This window comes from Leopardus geoffroyi, chromosome A1 (assembly GCF_018350155.1).
Source record: "Leopardus geoffroyi isolate Oge1 chromosome A1, O.geoffroyi_Oge1_pat1.0, whole genome shotgun sequence".
NCBI lineage: Eukaryota > Metazoa > Chordata > Mammalia > Carnivora > Felidae > Leopardus > Leopardus geoffroyi.
Genome location: NC_059326.1, coordinates 221,976,101 through 221,991,579, shown reverse-complemented (window position 1 = coordinate 221,991,579; position 15,479 = coordinate 221,976,101). Strand labels below are relative to the sequence as shown.

General features: G+C 35.2%; 1 protein-coding gene across 4 annotated transcripts in view; it reads right to left on the bottom strand.

Annotated features, from left to right (window-relative positions):
• The window catches only part of CDH12 (cadherin 12), a 1,056,103-nt gene that overhangs the window by 61,155 nt on the left and 979,469 nt on the right, over positions 1-15,479 (bottom strand). For all 4 annotated transcript variants that reach the window (XM_045441358.1, XM_045441360.1, XM_045441352.1 and 1 more), the window contains one exon: positions 1,387-1,574. In XM_045441358.1, the coding sequence (XP_045297314.1) occupies positions 1,387-1,574 (188 nt within the window). The remainder of the gene's footprint in view (positions 1-1,386; positions 1,575-15,479) is intronic.

The following is a 15,479-nucleotide window of genomic DNA, read 5'->3' as shown; positions in this document are numbered from 1 at the left end:
TAGCAGAGGAGAAAACAGTACTAAATTAAATGAGTGTCACTGTTTTTCTTACACTCCATTCTTAAAAAATCCTATAATTTGCTTCACTGATATGGAAACAATCTACACGTCCTAAATATAATTGTGATTTTTCTTTCTCACATTTCCATAATCCTTCTTCAAGCCACTCCCCAACAAAACACAGATTATAACCTGTCTAATATTGACAATTGTGCTCTCCCCTTCTGTGATTCTCCTCTGTATTAATCCCTTTTATAATTATTATTATTTTGATAGAGAGAGATAGAGAGAGATGGAGAGCATGCTCTTGAGCAGGGAAGGGCAGAGAGAGAGAAAAGAGAGAATCCCAAGCAGGCTCTGTGCTGTTAGCATGGAGCCCAGCACATGGCTCCTTATCATGAGCTATGAAATTGTGACCTGAGCAGAAACCAAGAATCAGTTGCTTAACCAACTGAGACACCCAAGCGCCCCTAACCTATTTAACATTACTCAGTGGCTTCCCATCAGAGTCAGCCTTTCCTTCCCTCTCCCACCCTTTCTCCCTCTCCCTCTCCTTTCATCTTTCCCTCTCATTCTCCCTCCCCTTCTTCCTCTCTATCTCTCATTAATCCTTCTTTTCAGTTACCTCCTTAAAACCTCCTCAAGGCCAGCATTACCCTTGTTCATTTCTTCCATTCCTCAGTAGTATAGATTACTGACATAGGGATTCTTCCACTGTGATATAAACCTTTACCAGCAATGTGTGAATTAGATATTTATATAGACGTTTATAGTCTCAGAAAAGTCATGAGACGGTAAGACCAAAGCTGGTGGGGTTAGAATTTACCTCTAGATCTTATTTTATTTTTTTTATTTTAAATGGTTGTTGTTGTTGTTGTTGTTGTTGTTGTTTTAATTTTGAGAGAGAGAAAGCCAGTGAGAGGGGAGGGGCAGAGAGGGATGGAGAGAAAGAATCCAAAGCAGGCTCCCTGCTGTTAGTGCAGAACCCAATATGAGGCTCGAACTCACAAACCATAAGATCATGACCTGAGCCAAAATCAAGAGTCAGACACTTAACCAACTGAGCCACCCAGGAGCCCCTAGATCTTATTTTAATTAATATATTTGTTTAAGTTTGTAACAATTAAAAATCAAATTACAATTAAATTCTTGTAAGAATTTTTTAATAAATAAATTCATGGACCTGTTTCAACAAAAAATATATATCTGTTGATTTTCAGAATACAAATACCTGAGGAAGTGAATACTTCAGAGCCGTTTGGTCTTTTTTAAATTTAATATACTGCTCGTTTAAGGAAATTAAAATTTCTGTCATTTTCAACTTTTAGTCATTTTGTGATTTAATTATTATTGGGTAATCAACTGTTCAAAACCTTGTCTATGTACCTTTTTCAATTTGATGACTCCTTCTTGTGTATCCTCATCTGTGACGATGTCAAACAAATTTCCCCCATCTCCTGGAACAATATTGTACTCAATTTCTGCATTTTGTCCAAAATCAGGATCCACAGCTCTTATTCTTCCAATGGCTGAGCCGATAGGAGAAGACTCAGGAACTTTCAGATGGAAAATACCTGATAAGACATATAATTCATGCCGTCAGTGGAGTTAGTTAAGTGTATAGTTAGATGACTAGGCTTGAGAAATATACTATATCTAAAGTAAATAATATTTAGAACATAATAGTGCCAAATAGAAAAGGAATTTGCTGTCAAGTTAAGAATTATGAGTAGGAGTAATAACTTCAGTTTTCACTTCCATAGGTCCTGCTGTAGAATTTTAATTGGGAATTATAACTAGTAAAGTGTGTTCAGTTTAAATTAGCGTGAGGAAGTATTTTAAATACTAACAGCCTCAAAGTGTACCTAATATTAAATGGAAGGGCAGGAACATCCATGTAATTAAATGGTACCAATAGGGTAGAATCCGGGACACAAGAGAGAGATAAAATAAAGATAGATGACAGATTGACAGATATTTATAGAACGTTAAGGTTGTATTTTCTAATATATATATAAATATTTTATATTTTTCTTATATATTCCATAGAGAGAGAGTATGTACTCAGTAAGTGTAAATCATTAAACTAAAAAGAACCTGTAAGATAGTTGACCAAAATTTTAATCTATGATGGACTTAAGTATATTATATTATTGACTAATATTCAATTTGTGTTTACTATTTAGTAAATTTTTCCTGGGTATACTACAAGCTACTTTTATACACATATAAGATCAGGATATCAAGTTCATTCTGCTCCATTATTTATTTATTTATTTTTTTTTTTTAGCATAAAAAAAAAAAAAAAAGTTTATTTTCACCACCAGGTGGAGCACGTACATTACTATGAATTTGATACTGAGTCAGAAAAACCTAGAAAAATTTCTATCTATATAAAATATACCAGAATCAGGAAAATTTGGAATATCCTCTAAAAATGAAAATATATACATTGCTTAAAGGAGTTTTAGAAATTGTGTATGGCATAACATGAAAAAGATATAGGCTATTTTACTGACTTGTTATCAAAATCAATATTAAAAGATTAAATGGCAGTCTATTTTTATTAAAATAAGGAAAGGAAGAGTGTGGAAGGAAATAAAAGTGCAAAAAGAAAACTAAACTCAAAATACAAAATTTAATTTTTATATCTTCTTTCCAGTTTTAATTTCTATTAATGTACTTTGGATTGTACCTTCTCATGGCTAAAGCAACCACCGTAATTCACTCGTTTAGAACTTCTAGGTACATTCATAGAAATTAAGTTAGGAAGACCTTTAATATGTTTATTGAATGGTGAAGTTCATTCATCAAATTTCATTACAATATTTTGGTTATAGGCTTCAAGAAATATGAGGAAAAAATGCTCAATCACACCTTGTGGACATTTTGCTAAATATTTTCCATTTTATTCCCAAATACTTTGTTTTTCTCTTATAGTTCTTTCACAGTTTCAAAATGGGGTCATTTCATTAGCCCTGGTAGCATTAAATCTTTCAACTACCTCTCACCCCCCCCCACATACATTTCTACCACTTGCACAAATACTGCTAAAATTAGCCTTGTTTACATTCAATGGACATTACCTCATCCAAAAATATAATTAATATTAGAAGATCTAAATATTTACCTAAATTTGGCTGATTTCATGTAAAACAGAGTGTAGATTTTTACAGCAGTCTGAAAATAGTTGTTCAATTAATTTGATAATTAATTAACAGTATACCTGCCTTCAAAGGGGAGTATGTCAAATCTTTCTAAAAGAACACATTTAAAAGTTAATAAACAAATCAGAACATAGGCAAGTAATAACAATAATGCAAGTGGTAATAATGGAGTGTTACATAGGCATTAGGAAAGGATTTTGATTACATAAGTCATATCACATGATCAAGCTGGCAACTTTTCATAGGCTACGACTATGTTTCATTAGGTTTTATTCCCTAAACACTTCACGCAGTGGCTGTCATAGAGATGCTCAAAGTTTGCAGGATTTAAAGTAGTTTTGGACTGGAGGCTACCAGAGCAAAGAGGAAGAATAAAGTCACAGGTTGCAATGTATACACATTGTCTAAGAAAAAGGTAACAACAGGTATCCAAGTGAAATTGAGTTCAAATAGCCATGATCACATAAGCAGGACCTAATGTGACTTTTACAGCCTACTTTTCTAGAGTGTTAAGTGCTTCACAATAGCCTACACCCTGATCGTATGGAAGCACTTCTGAGCTACTAGCAAATATAAGGATGCCTGACTTCTTGTTTAACATGGCTAGAAAGCCTGCAACAGTTATTTAAACGTGTACTAAACTTCTCATATATGTGATTCTTTTTATTTTCTTTTTTTCTTCCTTTCTTAATATCTGTTAAGTAGAAGCATCACTTGTCAGAAACACGTCCACCACTTTTGCCTTTTGGGTGATTGTGATAAAGAACCTGAAGAAACACCAACAGCCTTGAAGCTCTACTACACTTAGTCATAGTTCAATGTCATGGTATATCAATAAGTGTTAAGAAAGGTGTTGAACTTTTTTCCTGATAAAATAGAGTAATGGAAGTATGCTGAATAGTGCACTGTACATCCTTCTTTCACATGACATTTAGTTAGGAAATGACCAAAAAAGTTATCAAAGACACAGCTGACAGACAGAGATTTGAGTGAAGGAGGCAGCTGCGGAGAGTAGTGGATTTCAAACCTCAAACATGGCAGCGGTGCAAGGTGATGATGGTGGTGCGGGCTGAGGTGGGGGGAGGTTGGATGGGATCTTTAGAAAAATACGGACATCTAACTTAAAGTATGTAGAATTTTTCTGCTTACTCTATCTAATCCATTCAATAGGAACAAATTCAGATTACATATTTGCTTTATGAGTTAGATTTCATTTGAACGGTTAAAAGCAAAATTAAAAGAATTAAAAATCAAGGGAAATAATCTACTCTGGCATCATCATTAAGAGATTATGGTTAGCGGAGGTAAAGGTAAAAAAAAAAAAAAAAAAAAAATTAGCCAGAATTGAGACCCTCCAATTTAAGAAGAATTTTTAGACATCTGAAGGACATCAGATAATGCAGACTTTAAAGGCGAGTTCCCCTTTTCAAGACAATATGCTGAGATAAGAGTTTTGTGTTTTATAAAAGGAAATTTATGAAGCCACTAACAATAAATGTGAAGATGGCTATTCCTTGTAGTATTATGTCAATAGTAAGTTAAATAGCAGTTTCTTAAAAAGTGGTCAGCATATAGCATGCCTACAAATTTTATAATTATCTGATGGCACTGGAAAACTTGTAATAAACTGAAATGCCAGCATTCTCCAAAAAAACCTGACTCAAAAGCACTCACTAACATGTCCCACCAAAATTAAGATATAATAAAAGTGAAAACAGTGATTTACCATGTACATCTTTTTTGTGTATTGAGATTTTAGTGTACATAAAACACAAATGTACAGAGCACTGAATTTCCTGTTCTTTGGGATAGCACATTTTAGTAGAGTGGAAGACATATTCATTAAGCCAAGCATTTCCAAATAAAATACTGTAGTTAAAAATAAAGTCTCCAGAATATGGAAGAAATCAGAGAAACTATGCATTAGTCATGTCATATTTTTTTAGGCTCTGTCGGTTTATTTCCAGTGACTTGACATTTTATCATTTCTAGAAACTCGACAGCAAATAAAGCTGGGGTCATTCAGATTAATTCAAAACTGAAGTAATCTTCAGCTGTGCCATAGTTGGATCGCTTGTGATGTACTGTGTCATTACAGTTCCATCAACTTCTGCATGTCCTACTTTTGACGCGTATGAAACATCTTAATGGCGCTACCTGTACAAGACAGATTAAGAAATAAAACAGGTGACAAGAAATTGTTCAGAGTCAATAAGAATATATGCTTACATACTCATCAAATATACATGCTATGCTTAAAAGAAAAAAAAGTTCTCATGGAAAATGAGAAAACTGCGTGTAGTGAATTAAGATGGAATTATAGTGATCAAATTCTAAAACTTCTTACAGATAATGCTCCCTATTAATTCCAAAGGTAAAAGTATCTATTACTCAGTTATAGGCTAAATGAGTATCTTCTCAGGAACTTTGTTGTTTCAAAAAATGTACTTGGGGGGCGCCTGGGTGGCGCAGTCGGTTAAGCGTCCGACTTCAGCCAGGTCACGATCTCGCGGTCCGGGAGTTCGAGCCCCGCGTCAGGCTCTGGGCTGATGGCTCAGAGCCTGGAGCCTGTTTCCGATTCTGTGTCTCCCTCTCTCTCTGCCCCTCCCCCGTTCATGCTCTGTCTCTCTCTGTCCCAAAAATAAATAAACATTGAAAAAAAAAATTAAAAAAAAAATGTACTTGGGGTGCCTGGGTGGCTCAGTTACTTAAGAGTCCGACTTCGACTCAGGTCATGATTTCATGGTTCCTGGGTTTGAGCCCCGCGTCAGGCTCTGTGCTGACAGCTCAGAGCCTGGAGCCTGCTTCAGATTCTGTGTCTCCTTCTCTCTCTGCCCCTCCCCAGCTTGTGCTCTGTCTCTGTCTCTGTCTCTGTCTCTCTCTCTCAAAAATAAACATTACAAAATTAAAAAATAAAATTAAATAAAATTAAAAAAATGTATTTTGATTATTAGGACTCCCACTGGTTTTGTGTATGTGTCAGGGAGCATTCAGTGACACCTAAGGAAAAAGGATAAACAATAGGCTTTTCTTCTCTGAATTCTTTGGAATATTTCCAAGCATTGATATAAATACCAAAAGAGATACATTTACTTAACAAAACATAAATTAATATGTTTTAAGTTGCAGGACTTGCAAAAATATATTAAGTTAATGAATAAACTATATAATGCCGTGACAACATTTAGTAGTAAAAACAGCAAATATAAAGAAAATAGAGCAATCCATTACAAATTCTCTTTTGAAATACATTTTATGTTTATTGTAATAACTAAAATTACTCAAAAATAAGATGTAAGAAGTCAATGTTTAGCTGCACAGAAAACTTACTATACTTAGGAATATGAAAACATATTATTTGAGATCTCGTAAATAGATGATTGCTTTGAGTGCTACATGTATGTTTAAACTTTTGAAAATAATGTATATTACCATAAAACTGTTGATTCAGTGATTCAATTCAAACATTTAGTTGTTCGAATAGTCATCCCACACGTTTGTGTGTATGTGACTTACCATCTAATGACATAGAAATAAAATGTTTCTTTCTCAATATTTTATTGTTTTAATTTCATAAGCAAAGATAATAATAGCACACAAAATGATTTCACCTTGTCTAAAAAAAAAAGAAAAAGGAAATGGAAGCAAACAATATTTCTGTATGAGGATAAAAGACTATGTACCTGTTATACCTTTTTATTAGCCCTGTGACCTGGTGCAAAATATTTAATCCTTCTTTTCCTGATCTATAAAATTGGAATAATAATAATGGTGATGATGATGAGATCGTGATGTCACTCATACAATAGTGAAACTCCTAAGTAATAACTATTATTACTAGCTGCTTTCCAAATAGTAATTCTCTAGATAACTCCATATCTGTATTGTACTATTTTCCTGTAGAAGTTGCAGTAGTCAACTAGAAACTGCCTATAGAGATATGGAGATGAAAGAAAGGGAGGTGTTAACAGAGTTCTGAAAAGCCATTCTAATTTTAGCTGAAACACTTTCCCCATACCTTCAAAACTGAAGGATTCAAGAGTAAAAATATCTTGGTGGTTGAAGAATGTTTTATGCCCTCTATTTCCTCAAAAGCCTGAAGCTGTATTTTCAATAAGCACAAATTAAAGTAACGGAAATATAGTCCGCAAGAAAAAAACATCCTGACACCAAAGTTGGATTCCAACTAGATTTTAGTCAAGCATACTAAGCATACAGTAAGTGGAAGCTCTCAGTAGTGACAGAGACATTTAGTCCTGCTCATTCTTAGGATGGGTCTGGGATGAACAAATTTTTGGAAGTGTCAAGTATCTGGAATCAAGAACTTTGCTGTATTGGCCAAATTACTTCATTTTTTACAAAAGTTATAATTGCCTAGTCTAGACTTTCATTAATTATACCCATGAGTATGAATTGCCATAGACCCAATATACAATATATTAATGGATTTATAAGTTTTATGAAATGTTATCAATTCTATTTAATAATAGAAATATTTCTTTTCTCAGAGATATGAGAAATTCATTCCAAACTTTCTAGCTCTGAGCAGCCATACACAGCACAAAGATTTAGGGCTAATTATTGAATTGTCCCTTCTAAATTTCCTTTGGGTGGTAGATTAGTTAAGTCGTCCAGTAACTCGGATTATTGATGAGTGAATCAACCGCAACATTTAGTAGCTTCCTCAATGGAATGATAAAGAAAAAACAAATAAAACAAAAAATACAGAACAAACCATGTTTATCCTAATGGCATTAATGACCTGGTTGGGGAGGTAGATACGAATTAAACAATTATACAAATGAAGTAAAATTGCTAAGTAACATCAGTGCTTTAAGGGAAAGTTATGCAATTCTGTTCACTTTTTCTGACGTTTAAGCTAAGAACCTGAGCTAAGTCAACTGGCTGATGTTGGATTTGTGAGGTAAGCTATTAGAAAACATTCCAAATAGAAACTATATGACAAAGCCAATAATTATCATAATCTTCTGCCCTTCTATTTTGCTTGTTCAGTTACTACCACTATGGCTTATTTATATAACATATACTGATATAGAGACAGTAAACATCAATTTTAATATCAAATATAAATAACTTTACCTTTAGTTAATATCAATATATTGATCTCTCTACATCCACTGATTCATTATCATTTTTCTGTTGATCTTTTTCCTCATTCGACTAAAACATCTTTTGTTGTTTCATTATCATATTAACCTATGGCCTATATATCTTGTCCATGTTGTTGCTGCAGTCTGGTCAAACTCAACCCTTGGTAATGATAATTACCCTCTTTCTCAAGAAGGAGGTGCGACTGACTGAGGAAAACCAAAAAGAAGCAGTCAGCTAGATATCATTATAAATTTTCATCACTAACCTCAAATGCACTTTCCAGATTGGCTGTAAAGCATACAAATTTGCAAAGGTAACTTACCACTATTTGCTATGACCTCTATTTTACACTGATTTATTTTCCACAAATCTTTACTACCGACTTTTTTTTACTTTTTTTTAACTTTTTTCTACAGATTTTCCTCAACTTATAATGGGGTTTTGTCCCAATAAACCCATCATAAATTGAAAACATTGTAAGTTGAAAAGGCATTTAATACACCTAACCTACTGAACATCATCGCTTAGCCTCTCCTACCTCAAACATGCTCAGAACACTGACAGACTACATTTGGGCCACATCACCTAACCGAAAGCCTATTTTGTAACAAAGTGCTGCCCATGTCACGTAATTTATGAATACTGTATTATCGGTCGTTTACCCTCATGATCGCATGACTGACTGGAAGCTGTGGCTCGCTGCCTCTGTTCAGCATCACAGGTGAATATCATACCACATACAGCTAGCCTGGGAAAAGATCAAATTTCAAAATTCAAAGTACGGTTCCTACTAAATATGTATCGCTTTCACACCATTGTAAAGTAAGTTGAACTGACGTGAGTTGAAGACCAACTTAGTTGGTGACCCTGTCTCCTATTTTACAGGGGAAAAAAAATGAACTCATATCACATAGGAGACAGTTCAGCTTCCTGAACCTTCAAACAATCCCACATCAGTATTACTGCTAGTTTGTAAAGGCATAACATGCATCATTTAATAAAAACATGTTTGCGGGCACCTGAGTGGCTCAGTTAGTGAAACGTTAGACCTCAGCTCAGGTGAAGACCTCACGGTTCCTGAGTTCAAGTACCATGTCAGGCTCTGTGCTGACAGCTCAGAGCCTAGAGCCCACATAGGATTCTGTGTCTCCCTGTCTCTCTGCCCCACCCCCACTTGTGCTCTACGTCTCTCTCTCAAAAATAAATTAAAAAAAAACATTAAAAAAAACCCCAAACGTGTTTCCTTTCTTTGTCTTCCACTGCTCCTTTAGACCTTATTCAGCGAGGGTAAGCTTTCTCTTTTCTTGGATGAGACTATGGTCAATCAATGATGTTTCTGCTCAACTCTAAATAATAGACAGTCCTATGTTCACTTTATCTCACAAATTTTAGATTTGGAAATGAGAAATTCTCAACTTATTAATTATTAATTATTACATCAATCCTTATACAAAATTTAGAGTTGTCTCGTCTGCCTCCCTGCTGACAAGGCCACCTGGGCCAGCAACGGATGGGGCTTTGTTTGGGGATATGAATGGTGTGGCAGGCTTTCCTCTGTCTCATCATCCACTTTGCAAAAGTGTTTTTACCTCATAAGAGGCAACAAAGCTAGTTTTTTTTTTTTTTTTTTTTTTTTTTTTTTTTTTTTTTTTTTTGGCTGTTTTCACTTGAATAGATAGGTTTTGCTTCTCTGGGATTAAAGGTAATGGCTCTAATGGCTCTTTTGGTAGCTCTTGAGAGCTTCTCCCACTACATACCCAAGACAAAGGCTTTGCCTCTGCTTTGATGTAACATTCCCCTTAGGCTCTGGATCTCCAAACAATCCATTTCACACACAGATTCTCACTTCAAGGAAAATCTCTGTGGCAGAATTTAAAATGACTCTGGTTTGGACATTCAGCTTCCACAACTAACCCCTCCTTTTGTTGTCATGTAATTACTCTCCCAGACAAAGCCTTATTCCAGTATCTGCTCTTTCTGAAGATACTTTCACGTTCCTAAGCATAAGGCAAGCCTCAGACCCTCGATTTTGCCCATTTTCTGAAATAACATGGGAGAATATACTGGATTTTATCATTGGTCCTTCATGAAGGAAGGCTCCCTTCACAAGACCTGAGAGGCAAGGGAAGGGTAGCTCCACTCTTATTTTCATTAGATGGAAACTGAGCGTGGTTTTATGCAAAGAAATCCTCAGTACAAAATTCTCCCTCCACTCCACATTCTATAGTATTTTAAAAGCACAACAATAACCTCGCTGTAATTGAGGGCTTCAAGAATCTTAAATGCATCCTGACTTTCTATTGTAAATTCTGTATTTTGTTTCTGGGATCATACTTGGTCATGTGGTATCCATTGTAGCTTAGCTCCCAGTGGAAACTTCAATATTAGCCTCTTATATCAGTAAGCGTTCTTTCACCCTTCTATCCAATGTCAACTGAGGTGTCCCCCTGCCTCTTCTTATTTAACCCCAATAATTCATTGATATCACTGACATTTTAGCTCCTAAAATCATTTGAACGTAGCCACATATTCCCATTTTTCACAACTGCCATCAGTACCACCATCACAGATTAAATGACTCACACTACTCGTCTTGTGTCACTCCAGTTATCTAACTGGCTTTCTTATGACTATTCTGCCTGCCATCCCCCACGTGCACTCTATTTTCTGTGCTGCACTGCATGAATAGGATCATTTATATCACTTTTACTAGAAACTCCATTTATTTTATCATTGAGAAGACTGTTGCAAGGACATATATGAACTTCTAGAAAATCTATGAGTGTCAATATGACAGAAAGAGAGAACTTTTTAAAAAGAGATACTCTTTAAGTAGAATAGACCACATCATCTCCATCGCCAGCATCATCATCACCATCGTCACTATCAAAGGAATTATTTGTATAGTGATTCCTATTCTCAGGTACTTTTCTTTTTTTTTTTTTTTAATTTTTTTTCAACATTTATTTATTTTTGGGACAGAGAGAGACAGAGTATGAACGGGGGAGGGGCAGAGAGAGAGGGAGACACAGAATCGGAAACAGGCTCCAGGCTCTGAGCCATCAGCCCAGAGCCTGACGCGGGGCTCGAACTCACGGACCGTGAGATCGTGACCTGGCTGAAGTCGGACGCTTAACCGACTGCGCCACCCAGGCGCCCCTCTCAGGTACTTTTCTAAGCACTTTCCCATTATAACTAATTCTTTCCTCACATTAAGAGTATGAGACAGATACTATTATGATGATTCCCAGTCAGTGACTTTCTAGTAAATGTTTGACAATTGGATCAAAGTAGGGAGGGAGAACAGATATGGGTAAGCTCAAATTTTTCAGTGTTTCTCAGTTTCTGGGGTGAAAGAACTCCCAGCATCCCTGCTTTCAAGCCAATGTGACATCACTGAATAGAGATGGGAGGTGTGCACAATTGGCTTGAGGATCAGTAGAGCGAGCTCCAGCATACCACTCTATCAATGAAGAAATTGAGGTACATGAGATGAACCAATCAAGTGGCATCTCTGATCTAAACTTCACCTGTTTTTACTGCCTGAATGTCATTCAAACAGAGACAATATTGGATTAACAAATAAGTTCTTTTAAAATGCAAATAATTCAAATTATTCTTAATTTCAGGAAGACTGATGAATGCAAATCCCAATTAAGGGTCAATTGGAGTTGGATAGATTTAGGGAAAGTTTCCTTTTTCAATGCTTAGAGAGCAAAATCAATGAAGACAGAGAGACAAGAGCATGTATTAGATGTAAGATGGTTCTTAGAAAGGGATGCTGCTCTAAAATTAAAATTAGTTTTACTTCCGTACCCAAGAAAGAAAAGGACATTTCTTCCATCTCTTTCCATTCTTCCAATAATCCCTCCCTTATTACATAGCTCCCAGCTTTCCACTACAAAATTTTTCAAGGAGGCATTGTTATGTTTAATACTATAGTTCTGCTAAATTATAGATCCAATTAACACATATCTGTATTTCCTTGCAAAATGAATTGCTCTTTATAACATCATTTTTTTTTTCAAGAGATTGCATTGGAAATCCAACCAAGCTAATTCCAAATGAACTGTGAATCATAATCCATTTGTATTACTTAATGATTGCCAGAATTAAAAGTGCTTCTGATTCTCAAAAATATGTATTTTTAATATATATGATTTATATAACCACTATCCCCATTACATAATAGTAAACATGATGGAGATCTTGGCAAGAGTTCACAACATTTCAAGTGCATCAGTAACTTTCCATTGTTCATTCATTTCTATGGAATACATTTAATATTCCCTTAAAACTTCCATTAAATATGTAAACCTTGCTCTTGTCTTTGTCTTATGTAATTTCTGTTCCATCTAACAAAATATGGCACATAGATAATTGTCAGCGATGTTAGCCACTGATTTCACAAAAATAAGCAACACTAGAATTTTTATTAAAAATTATTAATAAATATGACACCTTATTATCTAAGCTTCTGAAAAAATGTTTGGAATCTAAATTCATCTGTGAATATTATTTACTCAAATATTTGATTTCTCAAAAGAATTTTTTTGGAAACATTATGAGAGTAGTCTGGAAAAGAGAAATTTGACAAAGTTTCTTCCTTTATAACATTTTTTTTTAGGCAAAACTAATTCTTGCAAAGCATCCAGTTCATTGAACTACAAATATTATTTATGAATATTCATCACATATTCATGCATCATATTTGTAGACAAAGTTTTAAAATTTTCTGTACGCATGTATTTTATTATTTGAACACTTCTTATGTCTTCCCTATTTTGCTGCTTATGCCCAAATTGTTTCACTGGCCTGCTACTCCTCTTCTTTATATGTATAAATTCTATTCCTGGGGCTCCTGGGTGACTCAGTCAGTTAAGTGACTGACTTCAGCTCAGGTCATGAGCTCACAGTTTTGTGAGTTCAAGCCTCATGCTAACAGCTCAGAGCCTGGAATTGGCTTCGGATTCTTTGTCTCCCTCTCACTCTCTGCCCTGCTCACACTTCCGCGCTCTCTCTCTCTCACTCTCAAAAATAAATATTTAAAAAATATATTCCTCATTCTTTCAAGGGCAGCTTAAAGCCATTTTTGATGAAACATTTTCTTGCCTTCTCACTTTCATTTTTTCCCATAATTCTATACAAAAAATCCTTTAAATAAAACATGATGTTTTTGCATCATCTAAATATTTTGGCGAACATTTGCTCTCCCACTGGCTAATTCTTACTGTGGGTTTCAGAAATTAATGTGGATATTATTTCCTTCAAAATCCTCTCAAATCTATTCTCTAATGATTTGGATGCCCATCTTATACATTTATGTGTCATTGTGTGCATAAGTCTATCATTTATTTTATTTCAAGTAGTATAATTGTCCATTAACTTAATCTCCCCATTATACACAGAGCTGCTTGAGGGAAGTCGTTAAATTTTTTTATCCTTTTTGTACCGACACACAAAAAAGATATAGCCTTTTTTGCACTCACACTTCAATAAAACTAGCAATCAATTAAACATTCATTAAATACTATAATTAATTGTGTCGATATTTGTTAACAAACTAGGTTTCTTATGTATAAAATGTTTGGTGTCCGTGGTTATCGCCTATATTCTGTTTCACTCTCATAAAGAAATACTGAAGAAGTTCGATTTCTTTGCCTATATAAATGTTAAGACCAATGAGAGGCACACATGAAAAAGAGAAATTTAAACCATGTGAAATAAATGTTGAATTTAGAATGTTTCACATTAGAAATTAAAAATTATCACCAGTGTTAGAAATCTGTGTATTAAAAGCTTGAGGTGGTATTAAGCAACTAGAGATGTCATAAGTTAGTTTTAATTTAATAATCCTGCCACTGTGTTTTCTCTGGGTTAAAAAGTATAATGAATTCAGAAAATTGTATTTAAATAAAAATATTCATTATAAATGTTCATGGGTAAAGATAACACTATTTTGGTGATAGAATTTTATATTCACTTCCTAAATATTTCCGTGGAGTTAGAAATCTTGAAATTGATTTTTTCATGTATATAAAAGTTATACAATCAGTCCTAAGAATTTTTTTTTTCCTGGTGGTAAATTCAGCTACAATACAGGCATGAGCTATTTCTTGAGCTACTTTTCTCTTCAATTCATGTTTGATCATACATTAATGGGAAATTCTGATAAAGGAGAAGCAACAGACACAAAGAAATGGTATAAAATGAGCCTATACTCTGAGAGGCTAAGAGAAAAGTTACCAGGTATACTCACAACTGCAAAGAAAAGATCTTTCCCCTCCCCCTGCCGTTCCGAATCCAGCCAGGGCACTCCCGGTTGTAGTCTGACATAAAGGCGGGAACCAATCAAGTTCTGCTGAATGGTTTGAAATAAAGGCGGGAACCAATCGAGTTCTGCTGAGTGTTCACATTTAAATGTCAACCAATAACATCTCTGTAACCTCAAAAAAATCCCTAACTTGTTTGTGCCTGTCTATAAAAGAAGCTGTAAGATCCTTGCTCGGGGCCTCTTGCGTCACCGGCGACGAGTGCGCGGAGGACCGGGTTCGAACCTGCAATAAACGACCCTTGCCGCTTGGCTTTGGCTCTGGACTCTGGTGGTTTGTTTTCGGGAGGGGGGGGGGTCTCTCGAATCGGGGCATATCAACTCTAGTTGAAGAGACAGATACAAAGAAGGAATGGGGATAAGGTTGAAAAGATGGAGGAAGGAAAATGTGGGAGGGAGGAGAGGAGGAGGAAAAAAACACACTGTTGGATACTTCAATTGCATTATTTTACTTAATCCTCCCAGAAGCTCTATTATTATTAAGATGCCTACTTAATTTACTATCCAAACAGAACCACTTTTGAGAGCAAAAGCAATCACTATTTGTAATTAATTCGAGACCACATGTGAAAACTGGAGCTGTCTCAGGCAAACCACAATATATGGTCCCCCTATTTATTATCTTAATTTGATGCTGTAAAAACATGAGATAGCAAGAGTTTATTTAGCTATTCAGGCCCCAGTGACTTAATGGTGAAACTAAGCTTTCCATCAGTACCCTTCCCAAAGCCTTGGCTCTCTCTATTCTACAAATCTTATAAACATAAAAAATCCTCTCAGTCTTGGAGAGAATGTCTTTTCAGTTTGATTAGTGGAGAAGTAGATAGAATGCCCCATGTTCACATTCAAGGGCTCTCACTTTTACTCGG